An 18457-nucleotide genomic window follows, 5' to 3' on the forward strand; every position below is an offset into this window, starting at 1 on the left:
TATTTTTTTGGTTTGGTTTCTTCTTTGGATTTCTTTTGGAGCTATGGAAGCTTTTTTTTGTTCGTTCCTTCACTTACTCTTCGATTTCAGAAGGCCGTACTTTTCAGTTGCGAAAAACTCCGGTAAATCTATTTTTTTTGGAATATTGACTGTTAGGGTTTGGGTGCATGTGAATGTGTGAAAATTGATGAATATTTGATATGGATCCGATCAATTCTGACATTAATAGTACCTCTAATTCTCGTGAATCCACTAAATTTACCCCTAGACCATCGAGTCCTCTATTTCTTCACTCTTTTGATATACCCGGGTTATCTCTGGTTCCTGTTCCTTTTTCAGGGTCTGGTTTTGGGGGTTGGCGAAGGAATATTATTGTTTCCTTGTCTGCTATAAATAAAATTGAATTCATTGATGAAACTTTCCCTAGATCTCCGCACAATTCTCCAGAATACAAGCTGTGGGATATGTGTAATAATTTGGTTATCTAATGGTTGACTAGTTCTCTATCCCCTAGCATTGTTGAGAGTGTTCAGTATTCTGAAACAGCTGAGGATAATTGGACACAATTGAATAAAAGGTATGGCACTATAAATGGAACTAAGGTTTTTGAAATTAAAAAGGAATTAGCTTCCACCAATCAAGGAGCTCTAGACATTGCATCATATTTAACAAACTGAAGAAACTTTGGGATGAGCTAAGGGTTATGCGTTCTAGTCATAGCAGCACTTGCACTTGTGCTGCTAAGGCTGTCATCCAAAAAGAGGAGGAGGATGACAGACTGCATCAATTTCTCATGGGATTAAATGAAACATATGTCAGTGTTAGGAGTAACCTTCTCATGATGCAACCACCTCCATCCTTAGATAGTGCTTACAACATTCTGCTTCAAGATGAAAGACAGAGGCAGGTCAATCTATCTACTCAGTTCAGCCCTGTGTCTGCCTCCTTCCATGCTACCTCACTTAATTTCTCTCAGCCATCAGATCCTCAGAAATAATATCTGTCTTTTGATTCAAATAGAACTGCTCAATTTAGAAAGTATTGTAAGAAGAGTGGTCATCTAATTGACAAGTGTTATAAGTTGCATGGATTTTCCACTGGTTTCAAGTTTACTAAGGGTCAGAAGATGGCTACAAATGCTGAGGTTGAATTAGCCTCCAATAGTGCTGGGTCTCATGTTTCTACTCCTGATAGTCATTCTGATGGTACTTCCTCAGTCCCAGGCCTTACCAAGGAGCAGTATGTTCAACTCATTTCCTTATTGCAGCAGGCTCATATGACTGATCCATTTTTTTCTCAATCCAACTTGATGTTATTTGCAAACTTTGTTGGTAATCTTCCTTTAGATGCATGTGTAGAAATACAGTATAGTGCATCTTTGTTGAGTAGAGTAGCTGAATATAGTTGGATTTTAGATTCTGGGGCCACACATCATATGACTTCACACAAAAATATCCTTTCCAATATTCAACCTTTAGTAATTCCCTATCTTGTCACACTTTCAAATAGCTACAAAGTGAAAGTAACTTGTACATGATCTCTTAAGTTGTTTTCATTCACCCTAGATCATATTCTTTATGTTCCAACTTTCCACTATAATCTTATTTATGTGTCTCAGTTAGTTATCCAACTTCATGGCATGGTTCAATTTGACTCACTTTTATGCATTTTACAGGGCCCTTAACTGAAGAGGCCACTGGAAGTAAGTAAGCTGGAGCATGGTCTTTACAGACTCCTCATGTCTCCCTCAGAATCCACTACATCTGCTGCTACTATTAGCTTACCTTTTGTTTCCAATGCAACATTACATTGTAGATATCCCTTGAATGTTTCCGATTCTTCCTTTGTATCCCTTCCACCTGTTTTACATTGTAAAAACCATTCTTCCATTAATAAAGATTTAGTGTTATGGCATCAAAGATTGAGTCACATTCCTTTTGTTCGATTAAAAGATGTTTATGGTATTCCTTGTGAATTCACTTCCAAACAGTCTTTTACATGTTCTATCTGCCCAATGGCTAGACAGTCAAGGTTACCTTTCCCTGACAGTAGCATAAAGACTTCCCATCCTTTTCAATTAATTCATGTTGATACTTAGGGGGCCTACTCTACTTCTACTTATAATGGTTTTAAGTACTTCCTTACCATAGTTGATGACTTTACTAGAGCAACTTGGACACACCTCATGGGTTCCGAAAGCGATGCTTTTCCTTTACTTCAAGCCTTTCTTGCCATGGTTCAAACTCAATTTTCCATCAAAGTTCAATGTGTTAGAAGTGATAATGCGTTGGAACTTGGTTCTAGCAACCATGCTATACAATATTTTAAAGATCATGAGGTTATACATCAAACTATTTGTCCACATACACCACAGCAAAATGGTGTTATTGAACGAAAGCACAAGTATTTGCTTGAGACTTCTAGGGTCTTATATTTTTAATCCAAGCTACTTAAAAAGTTCTAGGGGGAATGTGTTGTAATGACCCGACTTGACGTTTTAAAAATTAGCGCCCCGTTTAGTGGTTTAAGATCTTGAGCATCTTCGTAACGCGTATTATAATGCACGTGTGCGGTAGAGTTTGGTTTTTAGAAGATTCAAAATTAAATTGAAAGAACAATTCTTATTTTTGAAGCTTAAATGAAAAGAGTTGATAGGAGTTTGACTTTTGAGAAAACGTCTCCGGAATAGAGTTTTGATGATTCCAATAGCTTTGTATGGTGATTTCAGACTTAGACATATGTCCGGATTTGGATTTAGAAGTCCGTAGAACAATTCGGCGCATTTTGGCGAAAATTGGAAAAGCTAAAGTTTTAAAATAATTATAAGTTTGGCCGAATGTTGATTTGTTGATAACAGGGCCGGATTTCGATTCCGAAAATTGGAACAGCTCTATTATGTCATTTAATACTCGTGTACAAAATTTGAAGTCAGTCCAGATTGATTTGATATGTTTCGGCACAAAATATAGAAGTTGGATGATTTGAAAACTCATAATTCGACTCGATGCATGATTTGTAATTTTGATGTTGTTTGACGTGGTTTGAGGTCTCAACTAAGTTTGTATTATATTTTTGGACATGTTGGTATATTTAGTTAAGTTCCCGAGGGCCTCAGGTGGATTTCAGAAGGATAGAGGGTTAATTTTGGACTTGGAAGACTGCTGAAGAATTTCTGGTGTCCAGCTCTGGTTTCCTTCTTCGCGTTTGCGAGAGAGGTCTCGCAATCGCGAAAGGTAACTAGGATACAAGTAAGGTTTTTTCTTCACATTTGCGAAGATGTCCACGTGTTCGTGAAGGTGTAGTAAGTTGTTCATCGCATTCGCGTGTGAGGGGTCGCGTTCGCGAAGGCCTGGGCTCAGGATGCATCGCGTGAGGGAGCTCGCATTCGCGAGGAGGAAGAATATGCAGCTGGGATCCCACGCATTTAGTCTTCACGTTCGCGAAGAAGACTTGAGGGCAGCAGACGGATTTGTGCTATGTGAACGCGAGGCATATGCCGCGTTCGCGAAGAAGAAAAATACCTGGGCAGAATTAAAAGTTCCAAAAGGGGGGTTTGAGTGCATAACACAAAAATTGATTTGGGAGCTCTAGGGGAGGCGATTCTTGGAGAGATTTTCATGTGGGTTTCTGGGGTAAGTGTTCTATATCCGAAAGTGATTATATTCCATAAATCCATGGTTATATTTATCGTTTAATTCGAGTTTTAATGGAAGAAATTGAGATTTTTGCAAAATCTTTCAAAAACAAAAATGTAAGATTTAGAGGTTGATTCGTTATCAGAATTTGATAAAATTAGTGTGGTTGAACTCGTATCGGAATGGGTGTTCGAGTTTCGATAAAATTCTATCGGGTTCCAAGAGGCGAGCCCCGCGTTGACTTTTGGTTGACTTTTTAATGTGAAATTTTAAGTCGATATTTTATTATCCGGAATTATTTTCGAAGAATTTTAATGAAGTTATACAATTAATTTGGATAGATTTGAGCTTTTCGGAGGTCAATTCAAGCAAGAAGGCTATTTTGGAATATCGTCCTAACTTCATCAAGGTAAGTGTCTTGTCTAACTTTGTTTGGTGGAAACCACCCCTTAGGATTTGAGATGATTGTGTCATTCGTGTTATGTAAAGGTCGTGTACACGAGGTGACGAGTGGGTACACGACCTTTATATGGTATTTGACCGGTTTGGACCGTTAGGCTCCTTTTATACAATTGATTGTAAATATTGTTTCATGATTATATCTTTTGTTGTTAGAATTATTTGTACGTTCTTTACTGAAAATTGTTAGCACATGTTCCATCTTTGTTGTCAATATCACGTTATATTCGAATTGTTGATCGTAACCACTCGTTGAATTCATGCTTTACCTGCTGCATGTCTTAATTGTTAGTCGATGCTCATAAATTGTGCCTTGGCTTATGGATTGTCATTTCCTTGCTATTTGATTTCGTGAGATATCGTGTAGCCTTTTTCATAAGTTGTGACTTCTTTGTGTAGTCTCGTTATTCTTTTGATTTTGTGGTATACCGTAGTTGGTTGTAAATTGGTTGATTAATATTGAGAGGGATCGGGTTGCACGCCGCAACATATATGATTTAATATTGAGAGGATCGGGTTGCACGCCGCAACATATATGATTTAATATTGAGAGGGATCGGGCTGCACGCCGCAACAAATATGATTATTATTGTGAGGGATCGGGTTGCACACCGCAACAGATATGATTATTATTGTGTGGGATCGGGTTGCGCGCCGCAACATATATGATTTATTATTGCATGAGATGGAGTTGCACGCCGCAACAAATGAACAAATACGAAATTATTGTGATATTAAAATAAATTTCGATTGTGATTCTCATGATGCATTCCATGCTAGGACGGTTATTGTGGTTTCTTAAATTACTTCATTATATTTTGAACACAATTAATTAACTGTCAATATATTAAAAATGGAACAATATGGACTTCTTGTGTGAGTCATGCATCCTATGTGATATGTTAAGTTGCTGAGAATTTAGCAGAGGTAAATGAAAGAATTTTCAAGTTATTTCACTGGTGTGTCTTTCAAAGATAAAACTTTATCTTATTTGGAGATTTACTAAATTAATTGGTGATTATATTTTACTCTAATTAATACTTCATATTTCTCATTATCTTATTGTCGCGTAATTTGCGTGAAAAATGGTTATTATGTTCAACTTTAATAAATTCCATATTTATCTCGTTATAACTTGATTGGGTGTTTTTGTTTTTATATAAATATAATATTTTACTGGATCTTATATATTTCTAAACTAAATTAAGTTGGTATTTTATTTGTACAACCTCTCCACTATTTTACCTTATTTTAATCCTAATTGGCTTAATAACTCATTTGATGCTTCACTGTATTAAATTTGGAAATGATATTTAATGGTGTTTAAATTATTCATTGGTCATCTTGGTGGATATTTATATGGGAACTTTACCTATGGTAGCACGAGGAATTTTCCGTGTAAAAGTGATTCGGAAAGATGTGGGCACAAGATACCACATATGTAAGAATTGAAAGTTATGAATCGAGATTTGAGATTTTCGAGGAATGATACCTCGGGCAATTTATGTTGAAATACATTTTTTATAAATGATTTAATTGATTGATTTATCATATGATTCCTTACTTGAACCCATCCATATGTCATAGGCACTCCGACTATATTGTTTCTTAATTACTTGATTGTTTTCTCGTTTTCCTCCATGTTCTCATTGTTCTCATTGTTGATTTGAATAGGAAAGTTTTTTGTTATTGGCCTTACAATGATATTCTTTCCTTTTTAGCTTTATGTAACATTTTGTACAGGTTTATATGTCCGGTAGGTGTCTTGACCTGGCCTCGTCACTACTCTACCAAGTTTAGGCTTGATACTTACTAGGTACCGCTGTGATGTACACATGCTACTCTTCTCTACATTTTTGTGCAGATTCAGGTAACTCAGAGTTGTTGATATTCCTGCTATGTGATCGTTCATTTCTGTGGAGACTCAAGGTACCTTGTTGTCGCGTTCGCAAGCCTTAGAATACCTTATGATATTTTCATTACACTATTGATTCTACTCTAGAACAGTTGTATTTAGAGATTTTTTAGTAAACTCCGTAGAGCTTGTGATTTGTACTACCGGTTTTGGGATTGTAGGAAATTTCTATTTCAGATTATTGCAGATAATTGGTTTCTTTATTACCATTTAAACTGAACTGTTAAAAATGACTAAACTTATTCTAACGTTGGCTTGCCTAGCAAGTGAAATGTTAGGCGCCATCACGGTCCCGGAGGTGAGAATTTCGGGTCGTGACAAGTTGGTATTAGAGCTCTAGGTTCATGGGTGCTACAAGTCATAAGCAGGTTTAGTAGAGTCTTGCGGATTGGTACAGAGACATCTGTACTTATCTTCGAGAGGCTACAGAAGCTATTAGGAAATTCCACTTCTTTTATTCCTTATTGTGCGATATTTATTCATATTGAAGGATATATCTTATATTCATTCGCATCCACTCATGTATGACACTGTACACTCGGTATCAGTTATGCACCGACAGTTCCTGATATCGTGGATAGACTACGAAGGAGCCAAGGATGCTCAAACATCGTCTCAACGTGTGGTCGCGACTGAAAATGTGGATATATTGAAAGATCACTCAATGATTTACGTGGGGGTGCAGCAGATTATGGCATCTGGTTGATGAGTACGAGCTGTGAAGGTTAGTATTGTGGATCATCGGGCGTTGTGTCCTATGGCTTCAAGCCAAGTGGAGGGGGAGTCTACTAAAGACGAACATATTGCGGGGTCATGTGTTATATCGGTTCTGGCCTGAGATGTACATATGTGGTACTGAAAGGTTCCCCAAAATTTGCACATGTTTAAGGCCTGAGATTTTGCAGGTGATAATGTTGGGACTTGCGGTATGATCGCGTCCTTAATAATCATATATGCCAGTATCAAAGTAGTTAGAGAAATAACTTCAAATTTACAGAAGATGTAACGACCCGACCGGTCATTTTACTTTCTAGAGCCTCGTTCCCCTAAATAAGACTCCCCGTATGTGCTTTTACTATTTTATGACTTGCGGGGGTGGTTAGTTTAAGATTCGGAAGGGTGCGGGTTAAAATCGGGACAATTGGTTCCTTAAGTTGGCCTTAAAAGGTTAAGTTTGACATCGGTCAACATTTTGAGTAAACGACCTTGGAATCGGGATTTGATGGTCCCAATAGGTTCGTATGATGATTTCAGATTTGGGCGTATGTTCGGACTGGGTTTTGGATGAACTGGGAGCGTTTCGATGCCTAATAGTGAAGGTTGGTTCTTTGAAGGCTTAGAAGTTCTTTAAATATGTTTTGGAGTGGGTTTTGGTGATATCGAGGTCCAAATGGAATTCCGAGATCGGAAATAGTTCCATAATATCATTTATGACTTGCACGTAAAATTTAGCGTTAATCCGGGTAGTTTAAGTACGTTTCGGCGCATTTGGAGTAAATTGAAGAACTTGAAATTTATAAGTTTGATCCAATGAGTTTTGGGGTGCGATTCTTAGTATTAATGTTGTTTCGGGCATTTTGAGAGTTCGAGCAAGTTCGTTTTATGATTTCAAACTTGCTGATATGTTCGGACGGGGCCCCGGGGGCCCCGAGTGCCGAACGGACGAGGCTCGAGGCAAGTTGAGAGCTTAGAGCCACGGGTGAAACTCCCAGATCTGTCATAATCGCACCTGCGCTTGGCCAGCCGCCGGTGCGGGCTCGCAGATGCGATACACGAGCCGTAAAAGCGAAATATCGAGGGCAGCCCCGGAACCGCAGATGCAGATGATTGGGCGCACCTACGTGACCACAGGTGCGAGAACTGTGGTCGCAGAAGCGGCCCCTTCTGTCCGCAGATGTGAAGTAAGGCCAGGTGAGGAAAACATCACTCCCCCAAGGAAATTGCCGCATATGCGAAAATCGCTGGGCAGTGAGGGTTCATTTAATACGGGACTTAAGCCATTTTTATCACATATTACTTTCACTCTTGGGTGGTTTGAGAGCTTCTAAGGAGAGGATTTCAACTAGAACTTAGAGGTAAGTGATTTCTGCCAATCTTGAGTTAAATACATATATTAAGGGTAGCTAATAACATGTAAATTAGTAAAAAAACATGGGTTTAAGTGAAAACCTAGGTTTTTGATAAAATGAGATTTAACCACAAAAATGGTTATGGAACTTAGTTAAAATCATTTATTTATGTTCCTAAGGGTATGGGTAACGACTTTCTTCGAACATTTCTGGAATCCGGCCACGTGGGCCCGGAGGTGAATTTTAGAAATCTTGCATTTAGAGTTGGGTAATCGCTTTAATAGTTGGGATATGAACTTTTGAGCATAAATTGATTAATTTATATAATATTTGACTAGTTTCGAGTCATTTGGCACCGAATTTGGAGATTTGAGCACGACCTTGGACCGGAAAGTAGGCCTTGAGACGAGGTAAGTAACCTTGTAAGAGGGAATTAACCCCATACGTAAACTTTATCAATATGTACCTCTATTTGTGGGGGGCTACGTGCATATAATGTGACGAGAGTCCGTGCGCAGCTACTATTCATGCTTATGTCCGGGTAGATTTAGGCTTACACCATATTTTGTTGATACCATTGCTTGTTTATGCTTACTAGTTGTTGGATTAAAGGGGAAGTTGAGGGTTTCAATATTTAAAGATCCAAGTTGAATTTCTTATTTTTAGAAAGGAATTGAGAAATACTATGATGAATTGAGAAATTATACATTCAACCGCTTCGTAAATATATTCCGCGAGCGGGGTAAATTTCCACTACTCTCATGGGAGCGGGTTGTTCGCCTCGACAGGATTTATTGATATATTATATGGTTCAGGCCGTTCGACTCTCGACAATGCACATTATATTATGTATATTTGGATCGGGCCGTACGTCCTCGGCATAACTCGTGCGTAGTGATACCGACATCTCTTTTATTATTTAATAATGTTTCACGTACTTGAAAAGTGAAAGGAACAAATGGGAGAAATGGTTTGATTCTTACTTGAAAGAAGGATTTGCTTACTTACTTCTTGTTTTGAGCGTTGTTATCATTGTATATTTAGATGCTTAATTAGAACTTTACATTATTATGTTTTTGGCCCTTAGTAAGTGTCGAAGTCGACCCTTCGTCACTACTTCTTCGAGGTTAGACTAGATACTTACTGGGTACATGTTGTTTATATATTTATGCTACACTTCTGCACTTGATGTGCATGATCTGAGGCAGGCGCATCTGGTTACCAGTCCGGTGCGCACGCTTGACTTCTAGCTCGAGACTATATGGTGAGCTGTCATTCCGAGCCGTTCAGCAGCAACCAGAGTCTCTCTTTTGGATTTATATTTTTGTCTATTTCCTTGAGACAGTAGACTAGTATTCTTTTGTATATTCTGCTAGTAGCCCACACACTTGTGACACCAGGTCCTGACACATACTAGTAGACTTATGATTTTGGATTTATTGTCATGACTTCGATTTGCTCTCAATTGCTTTTGTTTAATTACTTTACAACAGTAAAGTTTTTAAACTTTTATCAATGAGGAAAGCTATTTACTTTGCAAACATATTAAAAGTGGAAACCACTAGATTTATTAGTGTTGGCTTGCCTAACAATGGTGTTGGGTGCCATCACGGCCTATGATGAAATTGGGTCATGACAGAAGGTCTATTCAACGTGGACATCTCGGTTGCGGAAGTAGGGGTGCTTCAGAGAAAGTACGGTGGTTGATGAGCTTATGGGCTACATGGTTCGTGCCAAGATTTGTCTGTACGGAACTTTACTTTCGGGATCATTGTGTACAAATAGGGGGAAGTGTTACCCCAAAGAAGAATCGATTAATATGTGAAGAAATGAGTCAGCTCGGTGATGATGGGTTAGCATAGAAAAAGAAGAAATTGGCCTTTGGAGAGATAATTCTCCACTGGTATTTGTGGCAGGTCTATGAAGAGGGCAAACCAGCCAATGCAATGCCACTTACTTGGGCTCAATTTTCAGAGATGTTTTTGATGGAGTTTGTCCCCAAGACTCTACGGGATGCGTGGAATATAGATTTTGAACAGCTGCATTAGGACACCATGACGGTGTCAGGATATGCCATCGGGTTCAATGAGTTAGCCCGTTATACTCCTACCTTGGTTCCTACAGCCAGGGAGCGAGTCCACGGATTCATTAAAGGACTCAATTATGATTGTAAAATTTTGTATGACTCGAAAACTACAAGCTGATACTTCATTTCAGCAAGTGGTGGAGATTGCCAAGATGTTAGTATGTGTTTGGGGTGAGGAAAAGAAAGATAAGGAGACCAAGAGCTCTCAAGTTTCTGGAGATTTCAGTGGATGCTACTCTGTAGCTATAACTCATTATGGCGGGGACTCGAGCAGTCGGTTAGCTCAGTCCGCACATCAGATTAGTTGGATGCACCAGTAATTTCTTTTAATGCAACACCGGTATGAGATTCCTATAATGGTTATTCCAATTATCCGGCACAGACTCAGTATGAGCAACCGAACTCGCAGAGGGGTGTTATGAGCGTGATGGTACTAGGCACATTATGAAAGATTGTCCCAAACTTGGGAGAGACATATTACATCAGAGCACTCAAGCCACGCGCTCCATTTCAGTTGCTACTCTACCTACATATTCAGTTAGGGGTGGAGGACAGGTGGGTAGAGGTCGTCTTAGAGGTGGAGGCCCGACCCGTTGATATAATTGCTATGAATTAGCCAAGGTCGTTACACCAGATAGTGTCGTTACAGGTGTGATTTAATTCACAATAGAGGAGCACTATTCTTATTTTGATTCGATTCTGATAATCGAGGTGAGATCTCCTTTCATGCTCCTTATATAGTGAGTTTGTGAATTTGTACTCTACTCCTGTTTTTATTCCTGTTGGGAGATTTGATGGCGTTAGCCCGTGTCTATCATTTTATTTTGTATACTACTGAGGGCTATGAGTCCAAATGTGACTTTCTGTTACTCACTACAGTGGGTTTGATGTAATTTCGGGATAATTGATTATAATTTTATGAATTATGTGCCCTACCGGTATGAGGTTCATTATGTGTTGTGATTTTGTTTAACATAAATTATTTTAAAGAACAAAATGGAAGATTTTGATTGGCACAATGTTCATATTACTTGTGATTCAGGATTGAGGACGAGATCCTCGCATTTTAATATGATTTGTTATGTTTAAACTGGGCTACAAGCCGGGGTGGAAGTTATATAAGGACAAGATCCTTGTGATAAAACTTTATGGTTTTAAATTCTCCCTTTTGGAATTAAAGTGGTACCATATTACTAATAGGGAGTCATGCCTATTAGACTAATTTAAAAATTCTTGTATGAATTTATCTGTGCATAATTTTCCAAATTCATGTTGTAATTATTGAGTTTTAACCTACGAGGTGAGTGCCCGGGTGAAGTTAAATATGACTCGTTAATTCAAGTAAATAATTATGAGGCCTTCATGCCTCATGTCTCGTTGTTAGTATTGTGAAGGTTTGAAATGAGATTTTTGTTAACATGAAGTTAAAGGGCGATGCCATAATTGGCTATGAATAATTATTATGACCAGAGATGTGGTTATGGGCTTATGCATATTACGATGTGTTATGTGGTTGTGCCATGCGAGCATAGGCACGAGTTTCTACAGCCAGCTGAGACTAATACCTTGTGATGATATGAAAATCGGACCCTTTTGAAAATGATTTAAGTGTAAGAAAATTGGTTTTAAGGTTTATAAGTATGGATAGGAAAATTAATCTCAATTGAGATGGTGTTGTCGAACCTATGTCAGTTTTGATGATGTGGTATCACCCGCAAGTTGTGTGTAAGAGTAAAAACATCAGCAATTTGATAACCTCAGAATAATTCTTAGCATGTTCGAGGACGAACGTTTGTTTAAGAGGTGTGGATGTAACGACCCGACTTGTCATTTTGCGAATTAGCATCCCGTTCAGCAGTTTAAGATCTCGAGCAAGTTTGTAATGCATATTATAACGTACGTGTGCGGTCGAGTTTGATTTTCGGAAGATTCCGAATTAAATTGAAAGAACAATTCTTATTTTTGAAGCTTAAATGCAAATAGTTAACCGGAGTTTGACTTTTGAGCAAACATCTCCGGAATGGAGTTTTGATGATTCCAATACTTTCGTATGGTGATTTTGGACTTAGGCTTATGTTCGGATTTGGATTTGGAAGTACGTAGAACAATTCGGCGCATTTTGGCGAAAATTGGAAAAGTTGAAGTTTTAAAATAATTATAAGTTTGGCCGAAGGTTGATTTGTTGATAACGGGGTCAGAATTCGATTCCGGAAATTGGAACAATTCCATTATGTCATTTAAGACTCATGTGCAAAATTTGAACTCATTCCGGATTGATTTGTTATCTTTCGGCGCAAAATATAGAAGTTGGAAGATTTGAAAACTCACAATTTGATTCGATGCACAATTCATAATTTCGATATTGTTTGACGTGGCTTGAGGCCTCGACTAAGTTCAAATTTTTATTTTGAACGTGTTGGTATATTTGTTTAAGTTCCCGAGGGCCTCGGGTGGATTTCATAAGGTTAGCGGATCAATTTTGGACTTGGAAGACTGCTAAAGAACTTCTGGTGTCCAACTCTGGTTTCCTTCTTCGCGTTGGCGAAGGGTAACTGGGAGACAAGTGAGGTTTGTTCTTCCCGTTCGTGAAGATGGACACGCGTTTGCAAAGATGTTGGAAGTTGTTCATCGCGTTCGCATGTGAGGGGTCGTGTTCGTGAAGGCCTGGGCTCAGCATGCATCACGTTCGCGTGGGGGAGCTCACGTTCACGAAGAGGAAGAAGAGGAAGCTGGGATCCCACGTATTTGGTCTTCGCGTTCGCGAAGGGAGTCCCGTGTTCGCGAAGCTTAGGGTCAGATAAGCACCGCGTTCGCGAGAGGAGTCTTGCGTTCGCGAAGCTTATTATCCAGAATTGTTTCCGAAGAATTTTAATTATGTTATACAATTAATTTTGATAGATTTGAGCTTTCCAGAGGTCAATTCAAGCAAGAAGACTATTTTGGAATATCGGCCTAACTTCTTTAAGGTAAGTGTCTTGTCTAACTTTGTGTGGGGGAAACTGCCCCTTAGGATTTGAGATGATTGTGTCATTCATGTTATGTGAAGGTCGTGTATGCGGGGTGACGAGTGGGTACACGACCTTTATGTGGTATTTGGCTGGTTTGGACCGTTAGGCTCCTTTTATATAACTGATTGTAAATATCGTTTCACGATTATATCTTTTGTTGTTAGAATTGTTTGTACGTGCTTTACTGGAAATTGTTAGCACATGTTCCATCTTTGTAGTCAATATCACCTTATATTCCAATTGTTGATCATAACCACTCGTTGAATTCATGCTTTACCTGCTGCATGCCTTAATTGTTAGTCGATGCTCATAAATTATGCCTTGGCTTATGGATTGTCATTTCCTTGCTATTTGATTTCGTGAGCTATCGTGTAGCCTTTTTCATTAGTTGTGACTTCTTTGTGTAGTTTCGTTATTCTTTTGATTTTGTGGTATATCGTAGTTGGTTGTAAATTGGTTGATTAATATTGAGAGAGATCGGGTTGCACGCCGCAACATATATGATTTAATATTGAGAGGATTGGGTTGCACGCCGTAACATATATGATTTAATATTGAGAGGGATCGGGTTGCACGCCGCAACAAATATGATTATTATTGTGAGGGATCGGGTTGCACGCCGCAATATATATGATTATTATTGTGTGGGATCGGGTTGCGCGCCGCAACATATATGATTTATTATTGCATGAGATGGAGTTGCACACCGCAACAAATGAACAAATACGAAATTATTGTGATATTAAGATAAATTCCGATTGTGATTCTCATGATGCATTCCATGCTAGGACGGTTAATGTGGTTTCTTAAATCACTTCATTATATTTTGAACACAATTAATTAACCGTCAATATATTAAAAATGAAACAATATGGACTTCTTGTGTGAGTCATGCATCCTATGTGATATGTTAAGTTGCTCAGAATTTAGCAGAGGTAAATGAAAGAATTTTCAAGTTGTTTCACTGGTGTGTCTTTCAAAGATAAAACTTATATCTTATTTGGAGATTTACTAAATTAATTGGTGATTATATTTTACTCTAATTAATACTTCATATTTCTCATTATCTTATTGTCGCATAATTTGCGTGAAAAATGGTTATTATGTTCAACTTTAATAAATTTCATATTTATCTCGTTATAACTTGATTGGGTTTTTTTATTATAAAAATAATATTTTACTGAATCTCATATATTTCTAAACTGAATTAAGTTGATATTCTATTTGTACAACCTCTCCACTATTTTACCTTATTTGAATCCTAAATTGGCTTAATAACTCATTTGATGCTTCACTGTATTAAATTTGCAAATGGTATTTAATGGTGTTTAAATTATTCATTGATCATCTTGGTAGATATTGATACGGAAACTTTACCTATGGTAGCACGAGGAGTTTTCCATGTAAAAGTGATTCAGAAAGACGTGGGCACAAGATGCCACATGTGTAAGAATTGAAAGTTGTGAATCGAGATTTGAGATTTTCGAGGAATGATAACTCAGGCAATTTATGTTGAAATACATGATTTATAAATTATTTAATTGACTGATTTATCATATGATTCTTTAGTTGAACCCATTCATATGTTATGGGTACTCCGACTATGTTGTTGCTTAATTACCTGATTGTTTTCTCGTTGTCCTCAGTGTTCTCATTGTTCTCATTGTTGATTTGAATTGGAAGGTCCTATGTTATTGGCCTTACAATGATATTCTTTTCTTGTTAGCTTTATGTAATATTTTGTATATGTTTATATGTCCGATAGGTGTCTTGACCTGGCCTCGTCACTACTCTACCGAGGTTTGGCTTGATACTTACTGGGTACCGTCGTGTACTCATGCTACTCTACTGCACATTTTTGTGCAGATCCAGGTAACTCGGAGTTGTTGATATTTATGTTATGTGATCGGGCATTGTTGTGGAGACTCAAGGTACCATATTGTCGCATTTGCAGGCCTCAGAGTCACCTTCTGATATTTTTCATTGCACTGTTGATTCTACTTCGGAACAGTTGTATTTAGAGATTTTTTAGTAAACTCCGTAGAGCTTGTGATTTGTACTACCAGTTTTGGGATTGTAGGAAATTTCTATTTCAGATTATTCTAGATAATTAGTTTCTTTATTACCATTTAAACTGAACTGCTAAATTGACTAAAATTATTCTAACGTTGGCTTACCTAGCAAGTAAAATATTAGGTGCTATCACGGTCCCGAAGGTGAGAATTTCGGGTCGTTATATGTGTACTCACTGCCACATACCTCATCAATAGGTTCCCTTCCGAATTACTTTAGAATTAATCTCCTTTTTAATTGCTTTATGGACATTCTCCTTCCTATTCTCACCTCAAAGTCTTTGGTTGCCTTTGATTTCACACCATACCCAAGTGCCATAAGGATAAGTTCCAACCAAGGGTTGAACCTTGTATCTTTCTTGGCTATCCTCTTGCTAAGAAAGGCTACAAGTTGTTCAATCTCTCTACCAAACATGTTCTTGTCTCCAGGGATGTATTCTTTCTTGAACATATTTTTCCCTTTGATACTTCAACATTTCCTTCTCCTTCCTCTCCTTCTTCTTCATTCCCTGTCTCTGTTGATCCTTCTGATTCTCCTGAGGATGCATTTTCTATCCCTCTTTCTCGCCCTCCTTCTCCAGTCACATCATCAATCCGTCAGAATTCTTCCAATACCTCATCATCCCCTCCTCCTATACCACCTACACCATTCAGTCTACCAGAAAGTCTTCCAAACCTCATCACCTTCCTGCACATCTTGATGATTTTGTTCGTACTCTTCCTCCTTCTTTACTTGGCTCCAGTTCTTTATCCTTTGTAGTTAAGCCTTCTTCTCACAATGTTGCTATTGAGCCTCAGGTTTATCATCAGGTTGCTTCTATTCCAGCCTGGCAGGAGGCTATGAGAAAAGAATTTGAGGTCCTTGAGGCCAATCACACTTGGGCAATTGTTGAATTGCCTATAGGTAAGAAATCCATTGGTTGTAAATGGGTCTACAAGATTAAATATTGGGCTGATGGTAGTGTTGAGAGATACAAATCTAGGTTGGTAGTACGAGGGGATACACAGGTGGAAGGGGTGGACTTTACAGAAACCTTTTCCCCTGTGATGTAGTTTTCCACTGTTAAATGCTTAGTGGTTGTGGCTGTTAAAAGGCAATGATCTCTCTTCCAACTTGATGTCAACAATACATTTTTGCATGGTGTCACGACCCAAAATTTCTCACCGACGGGACCGTGATGGCGCCTAATATTTTACTTGCTAGGCAAGCCAACGTTAGAGAATCATTAAGCCAATTCCTTATTTCCATTCAGTAAATAACAATAATTAACTAAGATAAAATATAATAAGTGCAAAATATTATAAAACTGTATTAATTACTACCACCCGGATCTGGAGTCACAATTCACGAGCATTCTAAAATTTTCTACAAGTAATAGTCTAAAAGAAATACAACTGTCTGAATGAAAGAAAACAATAGGACATAAAAGATAGACGGGGAGTTCAAGGGCTGTGAACGCCGACAGATCTACCTTGAGTCTCGGGACAGCGGACCAATAGAAAAATCTCGATCAACCTGAATCGGTACCAAAATCTACACAGAAAGTATAGAGTGCAGCATCAGCACAACCGACCCCATGTACTAGTAAGTGTCGAGCCTAATATCATCGAAGTAGTGACGAGGCTAGGACAAGACACCCACATATAACCTGAACAGTATAATCATGCTAGTGGCAACAACAGTAAATAAAGAAATAACGCAGAAATAATGTGAAGGGGACATACAGTGGGGGAATACAATATAAAGAGTGAGAATAATGAAAAGACAGAATTAAACCGAAAATCCTTAAACAAATTGAGCAAATAAAACAACGAAGGAAAACTGCACGGCATCACCCTTCGTGCTTTTACTCTCAACCTCACCAAATAAATAAATAGAACGGCACGGCATCACCCTTCGTGCTTTTACTTTCAACCTCACCAAATAATAAATAAATAGAACGACACGGCATCACCCTTCGTGCTTTTACTCTCATAATATACACGACATCACCCTTCATGAATTAACACTCACATATCATGGCACGGCATCACCCTTTGTGCTTTACACTCTTTCTCACAATATAAATAATGCATGCACGACATCACCCTTCGTGCTTTACACTCCTCCTCACAAATCACAGAATCAATAACAACGGATAAACAAAAGTTTCACAAAGAAATCAGTATTTTACCCATAATCAATAGCACAATGTAACCTCAACCTTGAATCAATATTCGAAAGTTACCAAATCTCAGTGAAACTAGATATAAGTCACCCAACATTTCAAATAACCCGCTAAGCATGGATAGTAGAATTTAAGGCTACAAAATAGACAAGAATAGAATTTCACTCGCATGCTATGACTCGACAACGACGCATAGATGCTCGTCATATCACCTATACATCATATTTAACAATCAAACACGTAGCAAATAAACACATAATACCTATTCCCTCGAGCCAAAGTTGGACACGACACTTACCTCGCTCCGAAGGCCACTTATTTCTCAATCACGGCTTTTTCTTTGGAATTCACCTCCAAACCACTCGTATCTATTCAAAAATGACTCAATAATTTCAAATATTGTTAAAGAAATCAATTATATTGCATAAATTAAATTTTCCAAATTTTCCTCCAAAAGTTAAAAAATCGACCCTGGGCCCGCTTGGTCAAAACCCGAGGTTCGGACCAAAATCCATTTACTCATTCACCCCTGAGCCCGAATATATAATTGGTTTTGGAATCCGATCTCAAATTGAGGTCTAAATTGCTAAATTTCTGAAATTCCTAGTTTCTACCCTAACCCCTAATTCTACCATGAAAACTCTAGATTTTAGGTTGATAATTCAAGAAATGTAATGGGTAATTGAAAGAAAATGGTTTAGAATCACTTACCAATACTTTAGGGAAGAACATGACTTTTGAAAATCGCCTATACCCGTTTGGTTCTTGAAAAATGTTGAAGAAATGGCTTAAACCCGTGTTTGATTCTATTTTATGCACTGGGCGATAGTGTGCATCGCGTTCGCGAGGCCACTGTCGCGTTCGCGAATGGTACTGGCTACCAAGCCTTCGTGTTTGCGAGACTCTTCTCGCGTTCGCGATGGTTACTCTCCCCTGGCCTTCCAGTTCGCGAGCAATATTGCTCGCGTTCGCGATGAGGGAACGACCAACCCTACTCCAAGTGTGCCTAACACTACGCGTTCGCGAGGAGCTAGTCGCGTTCCCA

At 38.4% G+C, this 18457-nt stretch overlaps 1 protein-coding gene across 1 annotated transcript; it reads left to right on the top strand.

Annotated features, from left to right (window-relative positions):
* The first annotated feature begins 703 nt into the window (after positions 1–703).
* On the top strand, positions 704–16297 carry LOC142164071 (uncharacterized). The gene is made up of 7 exons (XM_075221242.1): positions 704–903; positions 1021–1331; positions 1676–1702; positions 1752–2048; positions 2151–2403; positions 15674–15909; positions 16005–16297. The coding sequence occupies exons 1-7, from the start codon at positions 704–706 to the stop codon at positions 16295–16297; spliced, it is 1617 nt and encodes a 538-aa protein (XP_075077343.1).
* Positions 16298–18457: the final 2160 nt, after the last annotated feature.

The sequence above is a fragment of the Nicotiana tabacum genome, chromosome 9 (genome assembly GCF_000715075.1).
Source record: "Nicotiana tabacum cultivar K326 chromosome 9, ASM71507v2, whole genome shotgun sequence".
Lineage (NCBI taxonomy): Eukaryota > Viridiplantae > Streptophyta > Magnoliopsida > Solanales > Solanaceae > Nicotiana > Nicotiana tabacum.

What these genes read in the sequence shown, in the direction of transcription:
- LOC142164071 (XM_075221242.1), top strand. Translation starts at nt 704, where the DNA reads ATGCGTTCTAGTCATAGCAGCACTTGCACTTGTGCTGCTAAGGCTGTC. An exon ending in GTTATTTGCAAACTTTGTTG is followed by an intron (nt 1,332 to 1,675) that starts GTAATCTTCCTT and finishes TGCATTTTACAG; the next exon opens with GGCCCTTAACTGAAGAGGCC. An exon ending in AAGGTTACCTTTCCCTGACA is followed by an intron (nt 2,049 to 2,150) that starts GTAGCATAAAGA and finishes TCCTTACCATAG; the next exon opens with TTGATGACTTTACTAGAGCA.